The sequence below is a fragment of the Phoenix dactylifera genome, chromosome 17 (genome assembly GCF_009389715.1).
Source record: "Phoenix dactylifera cultivar Barhee BC4 chromosome 17, palm_55x_up_171113_PBpolish2nd_filt_p, whole genome shotgun sequence".
Lineage (NCBI taxonomy): Eukaryota > Viridiplantae > Streptophyta > Magnoliopsida > Arecales > Arecaceae > Phoenix > Phoenix dactylifera.
In genome coordinates, this window is record NC_052408.1 from 13,722,647 (window position 1) to 13,747,572 (window position 24,926).

A 24,926-nucleotide genomic window follows, 5' to 3' on the forward strand; every position below is an offset into this window, starting at 1 on the left:
CTCTAGAGTTGCAGCCGAGAGGAAGAAAAAGGCTACTGTTCCAGCCAAGTTCCATTCAATTGTTCCCACGCAAGCCTTGCATGCTTACACTTGAAAAATAGATGTTCCATACCTGGTGAAAATCTTCCCACATACCTGCACTTGAGCATTATGGTGCCAGGTACCCTGAACAGCAAAGTCATTTGTTTTCGGTTTAGTCATGTACTTTAGTTGGATATTTACTCCATAGCATGAATGTATCCGCCATTAAAGGCCCTACAATTCCTGCCTCAAACAATCCGCAATCTGGGATTACTTGGTGTTGGCTTTGGTAGGTTAGAAAGTAGCATGTCTTTGACCGTGACATCAAACCATGGCCAGAAGGGCCCTAACATAATCACCGCAATGTTGCTAGACCTCAACCATTAATTCACCAACCTACGCATCGTATATACGTGTGACGATATCCGGGAGTACAGCAGCCCTAAATTCAACAAAGCATTGTGATAGGCATGGCCTCCGCTTAGAATAGAATTCCCAGTCCGGCAGGAAAAACCCCCTCAAGAATTACTCAGGAGGAGTCAATATTCACTGTAAGTATAGGTATTTGTTTGCCATACAGCCTGCAATAACTACACCAACACCTTCCTTTGTTTCTCCAACATTTTGTTTGATGTTCTCCAAAAACATTTTTTTTCCCATATCTATTATGCTTCCCAGCCTGCAGGTCGGTAGTACTTAGGTTTCACTTGCATATACATCCACAGAAAAATCTAAGAACACGCAAGCAAATTTTACCTGTTACTTAGGTTGCAGTTACCAAACAATGTCCCAGCAAGCTTCCCAACGTTAATAATCTTCCACCATGCGAAACCAATTATAGAACAGAAACTGAATTTGAATAAACATTACTCACCTATGGTGCAACAAAGCCCTCATGGCAGTGCACCATGTTAATATGACAGGCTAAACTCTATAAAAGATACGCATCAAGGATGATTGAACGCCTAGAACAGCTTCAGAAGAAAATAGTAATATTTATACAATGATCCATTGAGAACAAAAAGCACTATTGGTTAAGGTACAAAAAAATGGAAACAACACAGGCATGCTTTCATGATGAACTGATTGAATATCAAAGCTAGCCTCAATCGGATATACTTACTGTCCCAGGCATGTTTCTATTGAATTCGGATTTGGTGACTCCCAACTTCTGGTTCATGGCTACAGGTATAAATTAAATCCTCATTCTCTCTCACCATCACCAGCACCACCAAAAATAATAATAATAATAACCGCATGAACAAAGAAAGTATTCTGAGCATGTCTTGACTTAATTTTCGAACATGTATAACTCCGATGCAGCAAATGTTGATCTCTGTACCAAGGAGAATAGACTTCCAAGAGTTCAACCTACAAGAAATGAATGAAAACAATTAGAAACAAAAGCATGAAAACATTTTACATTATTGATATCGAGTGCAGGTTGCCAGTGCACTTGACCCTCCATGTTAGTTCATTCGTTTGACACTGAGAATTAGACCAAAAAGTGCCTACTCATCCTCTAGTGCACAGTACAAAAAAACTCCTATCAGTACATCATTCTGCAAATCACAAATAAAGCAGTTCACAAGAGAAGCCAAAGTAACATATTGTAAACCCCACATAATGAATTTTATGAGATTTAGAAACTTGAAGAGGGTAGCTTGGGCATGCGGCATGCCACTTCCTACTATATTTGTACACGTAAGATTGGCTGTGAAGATATAGGCAACGAGCCCATTCAAAGAAAAACAAAAGCTGCAGCCACAATATAAAGATGAGCAGAATCAAAAATAGAAACTTTAATACAGAAGTTGAAAACAAAAAAGCTACACTTGCAAGGAAACCAATGCACCGTGAAGGGAAGACTAAAGAGATGACTGTGGACAAGCATCAAAATGTAACACAGCTTGTTATATATTCTTAGACAAAACACCTCAGACTACCATGTTTGCTCAAAAACAATAAGATTATCAGACCACTCAAAGCATAAATCTATATAGTATATCAAAGGAGGGAGTTGAGTCCTTTCCACCCTAATTTTTTTAAGCAACAACTTGTTCGAAGAGAAATATTCCCATAGCATGTTAGCATAAACACTAGAAGGGCCAAGGTTTTAAGTTTCCGTCTAAACGGTTCAGTTTCAGCTGAAACTAACCTGAAATTGACTGAAATTTTTGGTTTTGCCTGGTTTCAGCTGGTTTTGGTTAGTTTCGCTAGTTTCACCCAGATTTGCTGATTTCGACCAAAATTGACCAAAACTGCTTTTTCTTGGAAAAAGATGTTAAATGTCTATTTAAAAGAAACAGCAATAAAGGTTTTTGAAAGCTTAAAATCATTAAATAGACTGGCTTATTATCTAAATTATGTGTGTCTGTTTCTAAGTTGGAGAAAGAGAACTTTTAGGATCCAACATGTTGGCGTTAGAGAAACAATGGGTAATGATCTAGCCACATGTTTAATTTGTTGGTAATGCACAATGAACAAATATGATTTAGTAAATTTGCATACACAATAGGTATAAAGCCATTAAAAGAGAACATATTGACACGATCTAATTAACGTACTATATTAAACTTTAAGCAATAATCTCCTGCGCATGAGCCTAGTTAAGTTTTCACATGTGCAAGCTACCATTGCAAAACAATTAAGTCAAGTGCGAGAAATAATACTTGTCCAAGTCCAAGAGAATAGTAAGAGAGGTTCTCTAGATATTGAAGATACTAGAACAAAACGATGCAAAGTGATGACTACAATATCCTAAAGTTTACTCAATATATCAAGTGACTTATAAATCGAAGGACAGGTGACAATTTATAAAAACCTGAAAGGAAAAAAATTGGATTTTGATAATAAAGTAATTATATCAAATAAAAAAAATGATGTAAATAACTTGTTTTCTCTTTTGTGCTATTTATTGATTTTATTTTGATTCTTTTGACTGAAACCAAGACCCCACCTAGGGGACCAAACCAGAAGTGGAATGGGGTTCAAAACTTTGAGAATAACCATGTCAATAGCTTAATTATATCTTTCTTATTTTTAACTAATCTTACCTTTTCCAATCTCTACTTACTAAAATGGCTCATAGTCTCGATAATTCTAAAATCTTTCGTTTCTAAATATTCATTTACATGTCCTGATATACTATGTTTTCTAAATTCACTGGCTACAATGTGATAAACAAACAAACACCTAATACTCGAAAAGTCCATATCAATGCCTTTATCACTAGCTTTTTGACGGTGTCTTACTTGGATATTTACTTCATACAGCAATAGATTTTTATGCACCCCTTGCAATGCTCATTTTAGCACATGTAAAAATACTATTTCTGAGCTATCCTCCAAGTCTTTGTTTTGCTAAAATCCAAATGCCCATGCACCAAACCCATCAACGATTGCAGCCAGGGAAGCAACAGTGATCTTTGTTGGAGATCCATTTCCTCCCCAAAAAAAATCTAACCTAAAAAAGAAAAACAAAAAAATAAACTAGTAAAATTCCAATTCCAGCAAAAACAACGACCCACAAAAAGCAACAACAACATTTTTGGAATGTTGGCGGACTCGTCCCAAACTGCCCGGTTCAGGGTGTCCTAAGCCATATCAGCGTCAAATCGGAACAGTTCCAACCTTTACATTGAGAAACCGGCGAGGAAGGGGGTGAAAGATAAGGAAAGAGAAGAAAAGAGGGTTTTTTAATTTTGATGAAATTAACTAAAATCGGCAAGAGGGTTGCCAAGTTCACTTAAATTCTTCAAAATAAAAAAAAGGGCCCCTTTGGGACCATGTTTCATTTAAAATAATGGAACCAGAGGGCAAAGACCTTCCTCCGTCCTTCTGCTCGGTCATCCGCCACACTCCCTCCCCCTCCCTCCCTCCTCTCTCTCTTTTCCTCTCTACCATTCTTCCTCTCCCCCGCCCTCTTTGTTGTGTTGGTATGGGCCCAGCACAAAACGGCACGAGGGCGTACCGAACCATGCTGCTAGGCAACCAGTACGAGCCCCGGTACTAGCACAGTAATCCTTAATTTTTTTTCGAACATAGTTTGTTGTATACTGAGAGAAATATGCCCACTTCCCCTACCATATTGTCAATATATGAATGGTATCAAGTTATCAACCCCTTTTGCAAAAATAAAGCAGTTCAAGAGTGAAAATATTATTTACTATTTATTTCATCACTATTTGTCGTAAGGCAATTATAGAATGGGATTAGATGAGGTGAGGATTTTAGGCCACATTTAATAGAAATTAAAATCTTACTCCATAAAATGTGAAATCCTCCAATTCTAGCTACTCAAGGCTGGAATAGAAGACTTCTGCATCAGTTAGGGCTCGAGACTTGCTTATTTTAGTAAAAAAGGAAAAATATCATGGGCTCAATCTTCTCTCATGGGGGTAATCTCTTCCCTTAATTTTAGTTTATTTGATAGGAAAGAAACTGGATGGATGTTGTCTCTTGTTTGAATTTAAACAGGAGACAAAGTGAGAGAGATGAAACATCTTAAGATTTTGCTCATATATGCTCAAGATATTCACTGCAAATGACAATTTCTAATTTAGACATGCCAACCTGCTTGAACCTCCTCAAAATAACAATTGTGGGCTTTTTACAATCAGGTAGTTAGAATAAGCTAAAACAAATCCAATTTACATAGGTATCGATCAGGTTGATCTCGCATATGATGGGTCATATGGATTGTGGACGAGCCCTAAAAACCTAGCCCCGAGCCCTTAAAAACATGGTAATTCGATGGGTCAAGGATCAACAAGTTCTGCCAAAAAAAAAGAAACAATAAATGCTTGGTTTGGGTGATAGGAAGGCCGTGCAGCTAGTGGATAAGAAAGAATACAGATCTAAAAAGGAAAAATAGAGTGGATATCCATGATTTATTGGACTTCCTTTTTCACTTTAACTTCTTCTCTCCCACTTTGTTTGGAGAGCTGACCCTAATTTCCCTCTTTTAGCCCTATTTTATTTTTTAAATTTTTAAAGCATATGAGTAGCAAGCAAAGCCTTAACTGGGTTTGCAGCTTTAATATAGGTCTATATAAAATACATAAAATGAATATCCTAGTAACATGATCCACCAGTTTTGTGTAAATTCATGAATTATTCATGTTCAGCATCTCTATTATTATGTGAACAATTCATCTATTCATGAACATTTTACATATACTTAAATTAATCAAATTCATGTTTCATTCATGTATTATTGAATAGTTCGTGCATTCTGGAGTGGAAATAGTCCATAGCCATGCTTCAAACTTTGAAACGCTAAGGCAAGCCACGAGCGTAAAGGACCAAAATGGTAAGCGTTGTGGTGTCGGGACTTGGGACTTGAGGATTTAGAATTTGTTTTCCTTAAAAAGTAAATAGAAAGTCAAACCTCCCGCATTGTCTCTTATCTTTGAGTCTTCTTGTACTTCAACCTTCTTCTAGTTGTTTGCTTCTTCTTATCCTTCATTCCCCTCCAACTATTCTCTCATTCTCTAATATATAATTATTCTCCCCCATTTTTCTTCTACCTCTTAGTTACCCTCTCTCTTCCAAACTTCTTCCATTTTTTTTCAAATTTACCAGATTTTTTCCAAATACAGAATTTCTTAACCCTGTCGAGTTATTACTGAATTCCAAACTTGTGACTATGCTAGAGATGGGTTAATTCTTTTCCATGCGATTACAAATGTAATAGGTATGGGTTGAGGGTCTTTTGGCCTACCTCAATTTGACCGTCCTATTGCCTCATAGGATCCACTCACAACCTACCCCCTGCCCCCTTCTCTCCCTTCTTCACATGTCTCCCTCTATTTGTACGCACTATCATATTAATACATACAACCCTTCAAGCAGAGAAATAAAGAATCGCTAGGAGTGAAAGGGTAGACATGTTTACATACAAAATAGGAAATGATTTGCGAACAACCAGGAGATCAAAACCATCCCTTCAGGGAAGCTACTGGGTCAGGTTTGGATACCTATAAACCAACTTGAACCCACCTTGGGAGTGGGGCAGGGTCTCTACTAACTCAAACCCTACCCATCCAAGAATCGGTCAAATAATGAGTTCGAGTCTAGCTGTCTCAATAAGATAGGGATCACTTCAACTAAGGATTGAGTCCAGGTTCAGTCGCATTGGGTACATAGTGGAGCCATGCCTAAGTCTACATTAAATTTCGTAAAGATTGGGTCAAAGTTCAGATTGCAAGCGGACACCAATACCTTGATAGCTTAATTCCCTTCATGCTCTCAAAACTATACCGTTGTAAGCAGATCCCTATCATCCATCCCAGACTAATGGGATACGCTACTTCTTTAAATCATGGATCTTGGGAACCTTCTCTCCTTTAATAATTTGCACCACGATACATATTGACCAAAGATTTATATCTTCAAGACAAGCCATTCAGAAAGCCTCTCATGCAAGGTTCGCCGTATCGGTACCGAACCCCGTACCGGTGCCGCACTAGCATAGACGTACCAAGTGTCTGTACGGTACAGTATGCAGTACGTCCGGTACCGACCGGTACTGCATACCATGCTCTCATGTATAGAAGTTGAATCTAGAATAACAAAGTAATAATCATAACAAAAAAGCAACCCATTCGATTCTATATCAAACAAGGAAGCATTTTCTATTGATGATGCTGATTCCCCCTCTATTAAAGATTTTAATAGTTAAGATCCTGACCCAAATATTCATCCAAAGAAGCCCTATATCCAATATGGAACAACTGGGTACCAATTGTTATGTTGCCAAGGGCATAAGGTCCCCCTTCATGTTAGACTCCATATAAAGGAAAATAATCACAGCTTCAAGATAAACATCAAAAGAAAATGTTCCATTCTTAACCAATTTTATTTTGACGTCTGAAACTATAACAAGACACAAAAATGAGCATGAACTTTGCTGGCAACATCCATCCAGCTTCCGTAGAGTCAGTTTGGTGTTGTCTAAATTCAAGGCTTCAACAAAATCATTTGAGTTCTATCTGAAAAATCTATAGCATGACTAAAGTTCAGTAAGATATATGGTGATAATGATGACTTGAAGAGTACTCTATGTTATCAAACACAACTTCTTGCCATTCACCGATGGGCTTAACTTAAAGCAAGTCAAAAGGCTTTCATGCATCAATCTCCTCTGCTCCTGAGAGAAGCATGCAAGCCCCTCTTCCATCAAAACAGAATATAAAAAATTTCGGCTCCTTAAATATGCTTAGATTTGGTGCAAAGCCAAAAGGCCATCCTAAAATCCCAAATCTTCAATTTGGACCCAACTTACTTGACTATAAGCTTACTTTTATGCCTTGTTAACACGACATTCTATGTTGCTGATCTCATTTGAAAATTCACTCAATCATCTGGTTGCCCTACCAAATATTTTCTTTGAAGGCTACACCACATTAGTTGTAAGCTTCAACCATGGCCACTTTTATGGTTGTCTATCACACCCCATGCCTAACATAGGCACACAAAAAGTGGCAAAAATAAATAAAATAAAATCTGACAGCACAAAATAACTTTTACTCAATTCTTTTTGCAGTTTACTATTACACTGACTCTGAGTAGTCATTATAATGTTCAAAAGATGTTATTTCAGTTAAGCTGTTTAAGCTACTATTTTCATTTGTTATTCCTAGCTAAGTCAAACATTAAAGACACCTTCAGTTTTAATAATGAGGGTTAAGTCATTTGGTTTTTAAAACATGCATGAAATAATACAAGATTATGTTATATAGTCACATCAAGCGCCGCAAATATCAAATATTGTACCATGCAACCACAATGTAATTTGAACAGTAGTTCAAAGACTTTTCTTTTACACGTGTTCTCGAGATAAAAAATTCCTATTAGGTTAGTTTTAAGCAGTAACTAAAAGGTCAAAGATTAATTATTTGTCATAGTTGATGAAATCGTAATTTACACCATTGGCCCTAGATACATCTTATTAGGAGGGATCCGAGGTATTTATAATGGGGTTCAAGATGCTCTAAAATGAAAGCAGGTGAACAAAATTTCAGTCCTTTTTCTTATGAAATTTTATAAACCAAAAGTGATTGGTTGCACTGAACACGACCCTCCCATCCGTTTCTGCCTTTTCCTCCAACTTCTCAAGTACTAGTTCCTCTATATCATCTAATTTCTTCTTCCTTGGTCAAAGAAGTCCTGCATCAGATCTAAGAACTAAATCTTATGATTATCATTTCATTTTGCACAGAAACAAATACAGATCAAATCTGAAACTTATGATTGAAACCAAGAATCAAATGAGCTCCTTTAATCTTCATATTAAATCAAAACTTACCTTATCCTTACAAACCCTCAGTTTGTTTCCTAGCACCAAACCTTAGCCTTAATATTCAGCTATGCTCTAAATATAAACTGAAACAGGCAATTGGAGATTATTCCAAACCTTTATAGATCCTTAAATTGTATACCTATAACCGATCTTACTATCTGATGTAATCATACCAACTGGGAGACAATTAAATAGGTGACAAATAAAAGAAAATTAGCTGCAAGGAAAGAAGAGGAAAAAGGAGAAAAGAATAGAGTAAGAGGGAAAGAAGGTGAACACCAAGAATAAACAAACCAACATAAGCCTTTTAGTCAAATTTTATGCATAATCAGTTGTCGACATGTATAAATAATAGATAAATTAAAGAAACTATTTGAAAATTAAAAAGAAAAGGAGGATAGTTATGCTCGCAAATATAATATAAGTTCAGCCATGGAATGTAGAATTTCTTCAAGGAAAAAAAAGGCATGATGATTGACAAGTAGGAGGAGCAGGGCGAGGAAGAGAAAAAGAAAAGGAGTTTGATGGAAAAAACATGTCAAGTGCAGCCAAAAACATTTTACTTCTTAAAACCATCAAGATACAATTCCAACTATAATATAAATTCAGACATGGATGCAGAATTTCTTTAAAAAAATATATGATGATAGACAAGTAGAAGGAGGAGAAGAAAAAGAAAAGGAGTAGATTGGAAAAAAGCATGTAAAATGCAGCTAAAAACATTTAAAATCTTACATCCATCAGAAATACAATTCCAACTGGTCCAACCCCATTTCCTTTCCTTTTGAACAACTTAAACCTTATTCTGAAAACCCAAAAAATCTCATAACAAGTCACTTAACCTCAAAACATCCAATCATTCCGAAGTCTAAAAAACAAAGCAAATCTAACATCATAAGAAAATAAATGAAATAACATCCCTCAAACCACAACATATGCATCTCATCTCAATTTAAAGATGCATATTCTGATTTCACTTTATTGTGCTATTGCATCCAACCAGCTTCTCTATGCACCATTCACGTATGGGACATCCTTCTTTAAGCACTATCTCAGCTCAACCAGCAGGTGCTGCACCTCAATCATGTTTGAATTTCTACGATTACATTTCGGCTATGCTCCTCCCCCCTAATTAATCAATCTATTATATGCTGTGTAGGTGATCCATATTCAAATTCCACACTCTTGGCATTATCTAACCTTCAAAGTTTGCATGCAAGTATAAGTGTTCATGAGGGTGGATGGTGAGAATCATGGGATCAACAACATTCTAGCAACAAAATGCAGACCACGGACTATCTAATGGCATTGTTTCACAATGTGCTCATAGAAAGAAACATAGTATAAAGTGGACTTGAGGTGGCCAAAAACAACCCCCCATCATTTTTATAAAGACATCCTCAGAGACCACCTCACCTTTCCTCAAAAGAAAAATATATTTCTTCTTTCTGTCTCTCCTTATACTGATCTTCTTTATTTCCAAACTGGATCGCAAGTAGCAGGAATAGAAAAGGCACAATATCGCAAAAGGATCTAGGTCACCAAGGAGTATATTAATGGGGCTAGTTTAAGTCATACAACTGCATCGCAGATGCATTCTGAACCAGCATGAACAATTAAATCTAAAAGGCATGCAATCTAATCTGAGAAAATGCCACAAGCATGTCAAAAATATCTGGACAGAAGAAACAAAAACGAAATTTTTATTGAAATTTTTGCTTAATTAATCTAAAATTAAACTGATAAGGAAGAAAAGATGATAACAGCGACGATGAACCCTGACAAAACAGAACAAACACTGCTAGCAAACACAGTTGCTAATAGGATAGTGTACAAAAGACAAGGGCTGACTGATGAATCATGAAATACTTTTCTAACCAGCATTCAGCCAGGTTCAAAATATTGTAACCAGCAATACAGCAATGTAGTACTCAAAAACCCATTTAAATCTGAGAAGAGTTGGACATCTTACATTAAAATTTGCTAACCTGAAGAAGCAATACAAGTTGGAACCGGCTTCTTACCTCGCCCTTTGACCTTTAAATTGGGCAAGAGATCTAGTCGAAAATCTTAATCATGTATATTAAAACAGCTGGATAACATTTCCTTTAACAAGCAGATATAGTCACAAATAGCATCAAGAAGTTGCAATTATAGTTCAAATAAATCTTTTACGTGATTTTCCTATCATCGTGGTACTTGGTACTGATCTCACAAAAAAAAAAAGAATACACAGAAAGAAAATAGAAATAAAAGGCAACAAGATAAAACACCGATATCCAGAAGCTGTACCTCCAACTATTCTCAATCCAAATCCTCTTGCCGGGTCGACCCAGTGTTCCCACGGCTACCAGAATTTGCACCAGTTCCACCAGAGCTGCCCCCGCCATCATTCCCACCACCTCCAGCATTGCTAGCCTCAGCTTGCGACCCAAAACCCCTCAGTGGCCAAGGCAGCGAGATCCTAAACCTCCTCTCTACCGTCCTTGGGCTCTGAGTGTTCCCATCCCCCGATGCCCCAGCCGCCAACCCACCGGCGCCACCAGGATCTTCGGTCCCCACAGGGTGTGCCCCCTGAACCGCCGGCCCCCTCCGGTTCTCATAGTCCGGATCGTCTGTGGGCAGCTCGTACCTGCACACAGGGCAAGAGTTATGCAGCTCAAGCCACGGCAGGATGCAGTCCTTATGGTAGATGTGTTTGCACGGCATCTGCTTCGCCTCCTCCCCGATCTCGAAAGTATCCTTGCACACCGCGCACTGAGCCTCGTCGGTGGCAAGGAGTTCCTCGGTGATCTTGATGTCCGGCAGGGAGCCAACGGCGGATTTGGCCGCCGGTGGGGTGCCGTAGCGGTTGGGGTCGTTCTCGGCGAGCTGCTGGATCAGCTGCTCGAGGCCGGGGCCGATGAAGTAGTCGCCGAGGTTGCCGCCGGGGCCGCCCTCGAGGACGATCTGGATGTTGGCGCCGCCGGAAAGGAGTTGCTGGATGTGATTCTGGAGGAAAGCCAGAGGATTGAAGGGCTCCGCGCCACCTCCACCGCCAAGGGCGGGGGTGGGGCCGGGGGCGGGGCCGTGGGAGTGGAAGGCGTCGGGGTCGAAAAGGCCAGCGAGGTCGCTAGGGTTGCGGAGGTCGAAGCTGGCGGGCGGGGAGGAGGAGGGGGAGAAGAGGAAGGAGAAGGGGGAGGGAGAGAGGAATAAGGGATCGGAGGATCGGAAGGAGAAGAAGGAATGAGGGCTAGGGTTAGGGTCGGGGAGGTCGAATTCCTCGATGAAGCCGTCATGGCAGATGGGGCAGGCGATTTCTGCGCCGGGGGAGGGCGTAAGGGTGACGGTGCGGTCGCACTGGTGGCAGAAGTAACGCTGCGGGGCGGTGGCGCCGCCTGGGGCTCCGGCGGAGGACATGGGGAAAGAGAGAGAGAGAGGGGGCGGAGAGGGAGAGGATTTTGGGCGGCCTGGGCGGATGGAAAATAGAGGGGAATTGGATATCAGGCGATGAGGGGAGCGATGGGTGCATCGCGTTTTCTGAAACGCCCGCCGTATCGCGGGGTGGGACCCAGAGCCGCCGCAGGCCCGGACCCGCGCGGCTCGGAAGCTTCTGGAATTGGGAAGGTGGGGCGCATCACGTCACGTCAGCGGTTTGGGATGACCGTCAGTAAAATGGTCAAAATGGCCTGGGGACGGACTTTCCATTTGTCTTGGGTGAGAGAGGCAGCCTCTCGCGCCATCAAATTATTCTCGTCTGGATTTGCTTCTTTTCTTTTTCTGAGACCGTCTCTATATATAGCTCTCTTTTTTTTTCTTTTTGATAGACAAATTTTTTTTTAATATATGCATAATCTTTTAATGGATAAACCTAACATATAAAATTTTTAATAATGAAGTTAAAGAATGCGGAGACATAGTTCGAACTACCTCTGCGGTTGAAATCACCATTTATTCTAAAAACTTAAGCTAATAGGATGAAGTAGATTTATTTATATATATATTTTATATTTTCTTACAGATATGCAGGAGCCTTATTTAGCTTTTTCTGACAGAGGAACCATTTATATGTATATAAGAGTATTTCATTGGCAATTCTTTGCCATAAGCTAAATGATACATCAAGCTAATTCATATCAATAATATCTTGTTAACAATTCTTGTGGTTGAAATGTTGTATATTAAATTGATTGTTTAAATCATATTTTGAGGAATCATTGTGATGTCTTTCCTTATTACTTCTCCTTAAGCTATGGAGTGAAAATGTCGAGAACTCCAAGCTTGTTCCAATAGCAACCTGAATGCATCCTTGGGAACTTTGGCTTAAAAAGAACATCAGTTAATTGATTTGAGGACCGACGTGAATAAGTGATCCTTGTGCCATACAATGTGAAAATTCTGGCATAAAAAGTGGAATTGACTGTCATGTACAAGACATTGATGTTATCACAGAACAACTTTGCGGTCTAAACAACATGATGTAAAATATTTTTGTTCAATTCAACTGTTGCATGTGCTGTGGACTGATGAGCACTTGAATAGAAAATTGTATGTGTTTTCTTTGAGCTCCAAAAGATTAAATTTGATCCCAGAAACACGCAGTAGCCTTTGGTTGATAATCTAGGGATTGGACAACTTGACCAGTCAATACTATAGAATGAATATAAATTAAGAGAAGTGTTGTAAAACAAGTAAAGATCATGAGTTAGAGTCCCTCAAACGTAAGGAAGAATTCTTTTAACAAGCTGAAAATGAGACATGGTGGGAGCATGCATATGTTGGCAAGCAAGATTCGAAGAATAAAATAATTTAGGACAAGTATGTGTTAGATATTAAAGGGCACGGACAATAAAATGATATAATATCACATAAGCAAAAGGATGGTCTAAGAGACCTTAGCAGCTAATGGGGTAGAAATGTATTTACATCTAGACACGTGTTCATGATCTAGTTGTTTTTTTATGCCTAATTTAATTGTGAAAGAATAACACCTCAAGAGTTAGGTATGACTTCAATACCTCAAAAGCATGCAAGGGGCCTAAATCCTTTATAACAAACCTAGAGGCAATATCTAGTAATAAAATGATCAAGAAGAGCAAGATTACTACAAATAAATATGAATTATCATGAATATAAAGTAAATGAGAAAAAAGAATGTCTACTACTACATAAGAGAGAGAGAGAGAGAGAGAGAGAGAGAGAGAGAGAGAGAGAGAAGTATCATGTGTGCTGCAAATAAAATCTAGATAAAGAAGATAACTAACTTTGAATATAAGGTAAACAAGCTCTGCAAGAAAGCTTGGGGTCTACTCCATGCATATTGGGTCCTTCAAGTGACCATGCAAGAAAGTATTTTTTACATCTAGTTATCTTATCTCCTGTTGAAAAAAAAGAACAATTGTGAAAACTATTCAAATGGCCGATGACTGTACAATAGGATCGAACATCTCTTCGAAATCAATTTATTTTACTTAATTGTATCATTTTGCAATAACACAAGCATTGAGATGCTACGGTGAACCATCAAAGTTTAACTTGGTTCGATCAACATTTGTAGCCAACTACATTCATAGATGGCCAATAAGGAACTAGAGTCCATCTAAAATTAGTATATAATGCTTTTAGCTCTTCATCCATGGCCTCAAGCCAATTAGGACATTGCAATGCACTTTTAAGTGCTGCTTTTTATAGCAACCGTTGCACATTAAGAATTGGCTTTATAATACCCGTCTTAATTCTAGTGACTTTTGTTTTATATCATTAAATCAAGAAAATGAATTGATAACAGGGAGGAGTTGGGCCATATGCCCTCCTCCGTGATTTTCATATTGGTTAACAGAGCGAGATTTTAGTAACATCAATCTTTATAAATATAGGGTATTAACATATATGATATATAAAATACAATCTCACTGTCAAAAGTCATAAACATAATTATATCTCAGAATATTGACAAATACATATCAGTGATAAAACTATTTTAGCCTTCTTTTGTATTTCTAAAACTTTAAATTATAAAGTATTAAAATGAAGATCTAAAATAGAAACATATAACCATTTTTTATGAGCCTATCTAGCTTACATTTTTTAAGTGTCTATCCAAATTCAGTCAAAATTTTAGTTTTTAAACTGCAGAAAAGAAAAAAATATATATAAAGTCGGAGAAAAGTCATTCGATCAGGTTGGAAAGGCATGCTCATTATTAAAGCTTCAGCTTCTGCATTTTAACCTGCCAGGGAGATTTACCATATACTCCTAGTTGGAGTACTTCTAACCTTTATCAATAAACACTCCTTGATTGCATGCATATATAACACAACTGGATGTAATATAATTTGGCTTTCCATGCTCTAAGATCATCTTATCAAAGACTTCCATAGCTTTGTACCAGAAAAAAAAAAAAAAGAAGACTTCCATAGCTTCCCAAGCAAGTCCATTTTGTCTAAATCTCATAATCATAGTGTTCGATGCAATAAAAGAACGTTCTTTCGCTGATCGTAAAAACCTCCATGCACAATCTCCATAACTATACATTTTGCATGCATGTCGATAAGTGCATCATCAACTCATTCATCTACATTGACTCCTAGCTTAATCCTAAAACCACGCGTCTTCTTCCCTTTTATTTCCAAAGAAGCTAAGCTAGAACATGCATTAGATGTTGTTGATAGAAAAATTCATCTGGTTTGATGCCCTCCAACTTTATAAGATCTATAATTTCATGGGCCATACACTTACCAGTATATTTTTTTGCCCCTTTCACCATATGATGCGGTGTTAATATGGAATACAAAAAATGATTAAAAGCACTTCAATTGTCTCTGTTATAAAGCTGATTATAAGTAGAGTCTAAACTATATTTATTTTTAATCAGACATTCAGATCGGTTGATAGCTTCAAATCAGTTGCTCCAATTCATTGCACCACTTTTTTTTTTTTTTTGGTACGATGGCAGGTCACCCTTGTCAAGCATAGGAGCAGCCAGCGAAGTCAGAAGAAAAAAAAATAATCCAAAGCATAGGGCACCACTACATGATCAGCCCAAATGAAGCTTCCAGCATGGTGAACTGCGAATGAAGCCACCCAGCCAGCCGCGTTGCGCGACTTTTGTAACAAATCAAGAACCTTGCAGTGGGTAACTTTTTTTCCATTGATGCTTTGAGATTCGTGTTAGATGGGCTCCTTCGGCGTGTGCAACTTTTTTTTTTTCGCGCGCATCCACCATTGGGTTGCGGAATAATTGCTTCGAGATCCGTACAAGCTGATGGTAGAGAGTTCAAAATGCTTTGAGAGCTGTGCGTAGCGCCATCCAACAGTCCAAGTCGCGAAAGAAGATCGATCATTCTTTCGCGCGAAAGATGAACCTGAACCCGTTACCGCCTCCCGCTTCAACCCCTTTCCGCCGCGTAGACCCTGCACCCGAATCACTCCTCTTCCATCCCCATCTCTCCTCCGCAGAGCCGCAGAGCATCGCGCCTTCTCCTACTCCGGCAATCCGACCTCAGCTCCCGGAATTCCGATCTGCGCATCCGGCTCTCCGATCACCTCAGGTACGCACCAACCCCTCGTCCCCCCTCCCTCCTGTATCTTTAGATCCCCGCCGTCTCTTCTCCTCCATGACCCTAATCTTTGCAGCACCCATCTCTTAGTCCGAAACACTCACTCTAAGCGGCGAGATCCCCTCCACCTCTTCCCCCTTCCCTTCTCTGTCTCACCAACACTCACCCAAACTCCCACTTGATCTCATATGCCTTGGATTGCATTTGAACCTGTACGGAGTTTGAACTTCTACTATGAATAACTTAATATGAAAATAGATTTTTTTTAGTCTTCAATCTTCGTTTCTTTTCATTTTTGGTCTGAAATTTGAAATTTTTTTGGCAAAGAGTAGATTAGATGGCTTCTGGAAGAGGTATTAACCAGCTCGTAAGGAAGAGATTTCAATTCCAATCATCGGCTTTTCTTAAAGAAACGTTCAAGTTCCCTACTATGCCATATAGAATAGGTTTGGCGATTGGGTGCATTTTGATGGGGAATTTGTGTGATTTTTTTTTTTTTCGTCTCATGCTTCTGCATGAGGCCCTACTGCATTTTGGCAGTTGATGTTTCCAACACTTACCCAAACTCCCAATTGATCTTATATGCCTTGGATTGTATTTGGAACTGTACGGAGTTTGAACTTCCAGCATGAATGACTTAATATGAATTAAACTATCTATTTCATGAAAATAGATTGTTTTTAGCCTTCAATCTCCATTTCTTTTCATTTTTGGTCTGAAATTTAAAATCTTTTTGGCAAAGAGTAGATTAGGGGCTGCCGGAAGAGGTGTTAACCAGCTCCTAAGGAAGAGATTTCAATTCCAATTATCGGTAAGTGTGCTTTTCTTAAATAAAAATATGTTTAAGTTCCTACTATGTCATGTTAGAATAGGTTTGGTGATTGGGTGCATTTTGATTGGGAATTTGTATGAATTTTTTCGTCTCATGTTTCTACATGAGGCTCCATTGAATTTTGGCAGTTGACGTTGACTATGTTTTCCTCATCTTGTCTGCATAATAATGTTATTTTCCCTCTATCGTGAAAACATAAATGGACCAATCTAGCCAATACAATTGGATGAGTCACACACTATTAATTAGATTTATACCAGGTACAAATGTTTGCCTTCTATTTTTGAAGGATGAATGACTACAAAGAAAATTGTGCCCTAAAGATATTTTTTATTCGCCGTCTTAGTATCAGACTCCATATCGGTACCATACTAGCACAATATCAGTATGATATGGAGTTTTTTGACATATTGAGTATCGGTATGCTACCTGTACTAGATATTAGTACTAAATCGGTACGATACTGTACACTCCATACCACTCGGTTCGGTCTGATATGATGTATCTTACTTTTTGTCTATATGTCCAATAATTTTTTCATATATATCTTTATTATTTTCTTTCTTTGGTTTGTTTTTATTTTATTTTATTTTTTTCTTTCTTGCCTTTCATCCTTTCTTTCTTTCTTTTCCGTTTGTTTTTTCTTTTTTTTCTTCTTCTTCTTCTTTTCCTCATTCCTTCCTTTTCTTTCTTTTTTTTCCCCTTTTCTTCTTCTTTCCTTCCTTCTTTTTTTTCTCTCTTTCTATTTTGTTCTTTTTTTCTATTTCTTGTTTCTTTCCCTGCGTGGAAGAGTTCCAGAGTTCCAAACCCATCCTGGTTCTTTGTCTTACAAGAATGAAACAGGACAGCCAGGGTGCTTGGAGCAGCTTCCCATCCCCTTCTTGCACTCGGAGCACCTCCACATAACGCGCGGCGTCACTGGTAAGGTCCCTCTCTCTAGTTTCCCCTCCCACTCCCCCCCTCTCTATCTGTGCTAGGGTTAGGGTTTAACCCTCCTTTTTCCTTCCTCCCTTTCTGCGTCCACCCCTCCCTCTCCCCCCTTTTTCTCTTCCTCTTTCCTTTTCTCCCACTCCGCCTCCCTCTCACTGTTCTCGGTGTGCCCCGGAATGGCACGGTATGGATCCCTAACTGGTCGCCGGCTGGTACATCCTCTGGTACCGGTTCGGCAAACCTTTCCTATATATACATTAAAAAATATTTTCTTTAAAGCTTTTGAGTTATCAAATTTCTATTTTTTTTCTCATTACTCTGTTATCAAATCTGACACCTTTAATAGTCCGATTTCTTGTACCGTGGACCCTGGTGGAGGTCATTGGTGTTACAGAGCAACTGGTGTTATGAAAGAGCTGAGTTGAGCTTGGACAGTTTGGCTCAGCTCGACCACATGAAGAGGCTGTTTGTGCTCATAGTTGTGATTAAATGTAGTTGAGCTATAATTGTTCAAACTTTGTTTGCAGTTTATACAGGGACCATCCACATTGTAAAAGAAAACTCATACAGCTTTTAGTCAAATTAAGGTGGTATATTTTGTTGAGATCATGTGATAATGCTTGCCAAATGTGAATAAGGAAAACTTATATTAATGTTGTCTCACTGTTCTTTCTCATTGGAACTGGATGTTAGAAGTTAGAACCCACAAAAAGTGAAAGATGAAATTTTCAGAAGTATGCTTGGAATATAATGTGAACAGCCTTCTAATGGAAACATCTGTAGAAGATTACTTAACCAATGCTATTGTGAAATCTTGCAGGGTATTGTGATTTGGACATAGTCTGATACATCTGAAATCTAAAGCATAAACTAATGCTAAAAAGAAATATGTCCAATAAATAATTGCAAACTTCTCTCTTAAGATAATTGTGGAATTTTTTATAGGAAATGGAGGAAGCGAAGTGCTTCCCCCAGCATTTATTTGAGAATGAAGAATTTACATCGAGACAGAGCTAACAAAGAGCTCTGGAGAGAGAAGGAAAAGACAAAGCAAAAGGATAGAAAAGAATAACAATCAGTTACAATGAACACTTGTTGGGAACTACTTCACTGAGACCCCAGATGCAAGCCGGGAGGATCAGGTAGGCTGATTTGGCAACGGAGGGCGAAGAAGATTGAGTGTCATGGTGGCTATCATTTGCGTTTGCGAAGGATGAGTGGAAGATGATGTTTATCAGCTTTTCCCATAAAAAGAGACTAATGTACAAGTGACCAACCTATTGTATTGCCAGCTATGGAGAATGGAAATAGATACGAAATAATAACATGACAAACATGGCCATGCCAATACAGAGAATCTGGGAAAAAAAGAAGATTTGGGTATAGTTAGGATGCATCGATAAATAAACAATTTTTCTCACATATATTAACTGTATGTAATGGAAACTATGATGGAGAAACTTGCAGCTTCTGATCGCTTATGGGATCTGGTTCCTTGCTGCACTTTGACTGCTTTCAGAATTTAATTCTTCTGAGTCTTCTCATCGCTGTCTCTCTATCTAAAGAGGAATGCTTCTTGTGTGCTGGAAGCCTGGAATATCTCTTTTGCAGCTCTTTTGAAAATCTTGTATATTCTCTCTGCTATGTTGTAACTTCACTATTTTTTCTGAATAAATTTTGGTGAGTCTCCATATTTCTCAAAAAAAAAACATTTATTAACTATATTTTAAATGGTGCATGAATTTGTGTATTTAGAAAACATTCTAAGTCCTAGATCTGCTCCACTCTCTTCTAGTAGACTCTCCCTTTTTATCTCAGTTATGGTACACAGGAATGAAAGGCAAAGGGCATTCTATTTGCCTTAAGATTTTTCAGATTTGGTGTCCGACTTACTCGACCCAATTTGACCTGTAAGTTGGCAGACCATAAAACTATCCATGATGTATGAGAGAAGTAACTAGATTATGTCGCCACTATATCTAGTACTATTTCTTTTTGAGAGAACAAGTGGTTGCTTATGAAAGTATCAAACATGCATTGGACCATATCGAAGTTGTATCAACATCTAATAAACTGTAGCCTCTTGGGAAAGTGTCCTGGGAAAGTGTCCATGCTTCATAGCTTGTGAGAGCACCAATTGAAAGGATCTACATGTCGGAATATTGCTGCTTAAAATTTTGTACAATTTGACTCTTAAATGAGAACTGAAAGATCCTGTGGAGTGGAAGATGATATATAATTTGTTTGATGGTAGAATTTGTTGTGTTTGGACCTTCTTGAGTTTAATATATGTTTTGTTATACAATGGTGGTTGCCTATCTCTTCTCACTTTTTATGTGAAAAACTTCATTGTTTATAGCTGACATTTGTCAACTTTTGGAAGCAGTCTCCACCTTTGCTTGCATCATTTCGGCTGCAGCAGGAAGAGGCTGTTGGATCTGCTGGCCTGAAGTCACTCAGGGCATTAGTAGTAGCCGGCATCGGTGTATCTGGTATTTTAAACTTTGTCACCATAGCATCTGCTGACGAAGCAGAGCATGGCCTACCACCCCCAAGCTATCCTTGGCCTAACAAAGGCATTCTTAGTTCCTATGATCATGCATCGTAAGACTATCGCCACTTTTATCTACATGTTTCCTTGAACTGTCATTGTTCTATATGAATTGCTTTTCTTTCAGATTATAAGCTAGATGGGTTATGTACTTGAGGAGACTGGTTATCTTTTAATAGTTGAGGAGATACATTGGTCTAACGTTCCTCCAAGTTCTTAAAGAAGCTCCTAGCAAAATAACTATTAGATATTGTACTAGTTAGTAGCCTACAAGGGCAAACACTCCTTAGATAATTCTGTTATTTAGACATTTGTTGATAGCTGTAACTATATAATGATGTGAATTGTGAACGGAATCCGGCGTGGTCACCAAGTATACCAACAAGTTTGTGCTTCTTGTCATTGAATGTCTCTGATTTCATATCGGGATCTTGTTGGTGTTGCTTACACTGAAGAAGAGACAAAGGCAATGGCTGCTGAAATTGAGGTGGTTGATGGTCCTAATGATGAAGGTGAGATGTTTACTCGTCCAGGTAGACTAAGCAATCGCCTTCCTCAGCCGTATCCAAATGAGCAAGCAGCTAGGTTTGCAAATGGTGGGGCACATCCACCAGATCTGAGCCTGATTACCAAGGTCATACAACTAAGAGTGAATTCTGATTACCTGTATCCTTTGGCTTGTAAGCAACTAACATGTATCTCTTTGTCCCCCTGTTCCTCTCTCTCCAGGCATGAAACAGTGGCCAGAACTGTGTTTGCCCTTCTCACTGGCTACCACAATCCTCCTGCTGGTGTTCTGGTGTTTTTTTTTTCTGTCTCTAAACTTATGTTATGCTTTTTTTACATTATACTAGCCTGTATTACATGTAAAACATATGATAGATAAATAGATATATATGTGTGACATGTAAAATATGATCCACCTTTGATTTGGTTCTTGATGTACTTATCTTGTCTCACATAAGAGGCTTTCATATATTAAACAGTCATGCTTTGCATTCTCATTCAATCTTCTGAGTTGTTACCCTTCTGAACTTGCAGTATCTAGAATTCCTGGCTCTGATACTCAGACAAGTTATTTCACATACTACTTTATTGAGATTACTGATACTGTGCACATTTATCTGCCTATCTTCTTCCTTTCAATATAAGTTTAATATTTCAGTAGTGTGCACTGTGTGCATGCTTGTGTGTGTGCATGTTTGTGCATGTGTGTACTTGTGTTGGTGAGAGCACATCAATTGTGGTATTTTTAGTAGCAAGAAAATGCAATATTTGTTGCATCTATCCAAGCTTGGCTAGTTGCTTGCTAAAATAGGAAGTTGACGTAACCCGTCAAGAAATTAGGTAAGAATGGTATTGATGAGTCATGATTTTCTGGTGATTTTTGCACATTTTACTCAAGTACTTTTCAAATTATTATGAAGATTTTCTAAATTTTATTTATTCATCAAGATGACGCCCTTAATTTTATATCCTCTTTTACTATTTTTTTTGTTTCCTATTCTCTGGCATTCTTCTGAATATTTCCTAAACCGCTGCTGATTAGTCTATTTCAGCTCCTGTTTACATATTCCTAAAATCTGAATTTTTTATTAGTTGTCTGCTAATAGTTTAATTAGACAGCAAAAATTTATCTTTGTCCTAACCAATAAAGCATTAAGCAAGGTCAAGGTTTCATCAATGCTTTTTAACCACTTCAAACTTTAAGCATATGTTCATAAGGGATGTCTTGGACGATGCTGAAGCAGCTTGAGCCTTTTTGTTTAATTCCTTTTATCTAATGATTTTCTTTTGGAAGATTTGTTGCTTCTTTGCTTTGTACTTAGATTTTCTTTTTATCACCAAATACCTAGTGGCATAAATGCCTGTGAAATAATTGACTTTTTAAGAAGCACTTCTGCACGCTAGTTCCATTTTCTAAAGATTTTTTCCATTTACATTTTACAAATGGGCATAAGTTTTGTTATCAGATACTTGGCATCCTTCCAATTGTTCAGTTCCTTGTTTGAGGAACCATGCTTGGTGAATACTTTCTTAGGCAAATGAATTCCTCAGTTCCTCCATTTTGGATTTTGCTTATGTTCGATGCACCACTTTCATCATCAACCAGTCACACATTTATACTAATCAGATAAATCCACTTTACCTAGGAGAATGCTCACCATATGCATAAATATGCAAAACCTCATTTCATGCATTTAAAGTTTTAACTCCAGGTTGCTGCTTTTCCTTAAAAATATGGAATTTGTTTGTGTCAGTCTGTCTTGTGCCATGCTTAGCTGCTTGAATATCTTTTAGACCTCATTATGAATATTCCTCGCCATCATGATGTCCTCAGAAACTAGAGGGGAGCTCATGATTGATGGACATGGAATTAGTAAGAGTGCGCGATTATTGTTAGGATCTTATGATCCACAATCCATATCAAATGGTCCATGTTAAAATGTCCGTCGATGATCCAGATCAGATCTCTAGATCAGGATTGTAGGATCCAGATTGTGGATCATATGATCCTTTGGATCGTAAGATCCAGATCCAGGTCTTCTTAGGTTATCCATCTTTTAAGTCCACAAATTTTTCGACATGTAAGATGACCAATCTATCATTAGTAAACCCCCAAAATATCAAATCATCAATCTCCTTTAAATTGTCATCTATTAAGAGTAAAAGGATTTAGCTGTTTCGGAGCGAAGACCAAGTGTCATCTCTTATACCAGGTTGGTAATTTGATTCCTTCTAAAATCTCTTTACCTCAAAGTAAAATTGAAATCAATAAGCCTATGCCTTTAGACATTTTTTGGGTCGAATAACTCAAAATATGGCGAAATAAAAGTATATTATTAATTAGTCAAATATTGTGTGTCTTGGACATAATATTTATGAGCTTATGATTGTGAGAAAGTAAACTTTTTGTGCTCTAATATTTTAATTTTTAGCAGTAATCAGAAAGTTTAATACATTTTTTTTCTCTTTTCATAGATAGCATTCAAATGAATTTTTCTACTGCCCCTTGCTCTACTCCAAGCTGGTTACTGCCGGCGCTTGAGGTGGTCTGTTCTCAAGTTGCGCAAACTGGTCGTTGATGTTGTCAACTGATCTCCTTGGACTTGTTAAGGCGATCATTTTTGGTGGAAGAAATAGCAATAATCAATTCGGGCGATGTATGATTGCCATTGGGATGGTATTCCATCTTGAGCGATTTTCTTTCCTTTTGTTTTACTCCTTTTTTTCTTCTCAATTTGGGTGAAACAATCATATGGAGCGCTTGATATCTGATTCTTTTGAACTTCAACTTTTTAGTTTGTCAAGGCTAGTCACAGCCTTCCACAGAAGAATTTGAAATTCATGAGAAATCATATCATCAAATGGTGTGTGCAAAAATTATGTAACAGAAAAATGTTTGTAATGTTGTTTGTTTCAGAATATTAAGTGATAAAGAAGGTTGAAGAATATAAGCAGGGAACAAGGGTTCAAAAAGGCAAGGTAAATCTAGTGAAAATGAGAATGTTAGAGATAAAATGTATAGTAAAACTTCAAGGGACACAGTCAAAAAAATTGAATGTATTTAAAATGTGAACATTATATGCTTAGCAGTGTGAAAATTGGCTCAGTCTGATGAATCCTAGAACATTATCATTGTCTTGGTCTTTTGTAGTAATTGGAAGGCATGCTTATAATATTGCTCATGGTGTTCGATTTCCTTCTACTATCTCGCATGCAAAATAATTTTTTTCTGGTAGGAGTAAGATGCAATTTGTAATTTACTTGTCGGTAAATTAATTCTTCCATCTATGGATGATGATTGCAATCTTCATTTTATGTTTGTAATGGTACCTACAAGATAAAACTATACAAGTAAAGTAGATAAAGAAAAATTAATTAGATAGACTCATAGCATCTTTGATTGCTATATCCATTACTAAATTCTGGTGGCTTTAGTGGAGAAGCTCCCTCAATCAAAATGGATACCGACCCGTTGTCTCTATCTTATCTTTTATGATTTGAATTAAACAATCTTCCACAATCCAAATGCAATAAAATAACAGAAGTGCCAAAAAAAATCATTCAAATCGATTGCGCAGGGATGACGCTACTGGGACGTGTCATAATGCATGGTTTATAAAGTAATCTAACTTTCATAATGCATGGTTGCCTGGAAATAGAATAATTTATGTGGGAGACAAAACAACCCCATTAAAATAAGCCAAATGCGTATAATAGAATATTCAGGACACCTCAAAATTGGCATGGTTGTTCCTAAGATCATTTGACAAAAGTGGACAAACAAAACATAGTCCCGGCTAAAGAAAAATAATTTCAAATCTTTAAATGGCTAGCATCAAGATTACAAATATAATCAACAACTATAGGTCTATAAAATCTGAGGTTGAAATCGGATCGAGTACGAGTCAGGTACTAGTATATTTATATCCATATCTGTTTTATTTAACAAACATGAATAAGAATGTTAGTCGGATACAAAAATTTATATTCATATTTATTTTAAACGAATACGGATACAAATTGAATACCAAAAGCTTGAATATAAATATATAAATATAAATTAGATAATTAAACTTTATAACCACAAAATCAAATATATTACTGAGTGGATAATAAATAAAATTAATAGCATGTTAATGTGGTCATTTATTTTTTTAAAAAAAATATTAGTGCTGCATAAAATTGATTAGGGTTATAAATAGAATCGGATACGAATCGGATAATTGTCTATCCATATTCATAT

The 24,926-nt window shown here is 37.7% G+C and overlaps 1 protein-coding gene, 1 long non-coding RNA gene and 1 pseudogene across 2 annotated transcripts; 2 read left to right on the top strand and 1 right to left on the bottom strand.

The window, feature by feature from the left end:
* Positions 1-975: 975 nt before the first annotated feature.
* On the bottom strand, positions 976-11,810 carry LOC103716715 (E3 ubiquitin-protein ligase RING1-like). The gene is made up of 2 exons (XM_008804827.4): positions 10,618-11,810; positions 976-1,392 (listed from the first exon to the last, which is right to left on the bottom strand). Exon 1 carries the CDS (start codon positions 11,722-11,724, stop codon positions 10,630-10,632), a length of 1,095 nt encoding a protein of 364 aa, XP_008803049.1. The 5' UTR covers positions 11,725-11,810; the 3' UTR covers positions 976-1,392; positions 10,618-10,629.
* Positions 11,811-11,826: 16 nt separating this feature from the next.
* LOC103716704 lies at positions 11,827-21,180 on the top strand (annotated as a pseudogene).
* Positions 17,371-18,973, top strand: LOC120104254. Its single transcript, XR_005506711.1, has 2 exons — positions 17,371-17,616; positions 18,571-18,973. It is a non-coding gene; the product is annotated as an uncharacterized LOC120104254 (long non-coding RNA).
* Positions 21,181-24,926: the final 3,746 nt, after the last annotated feature.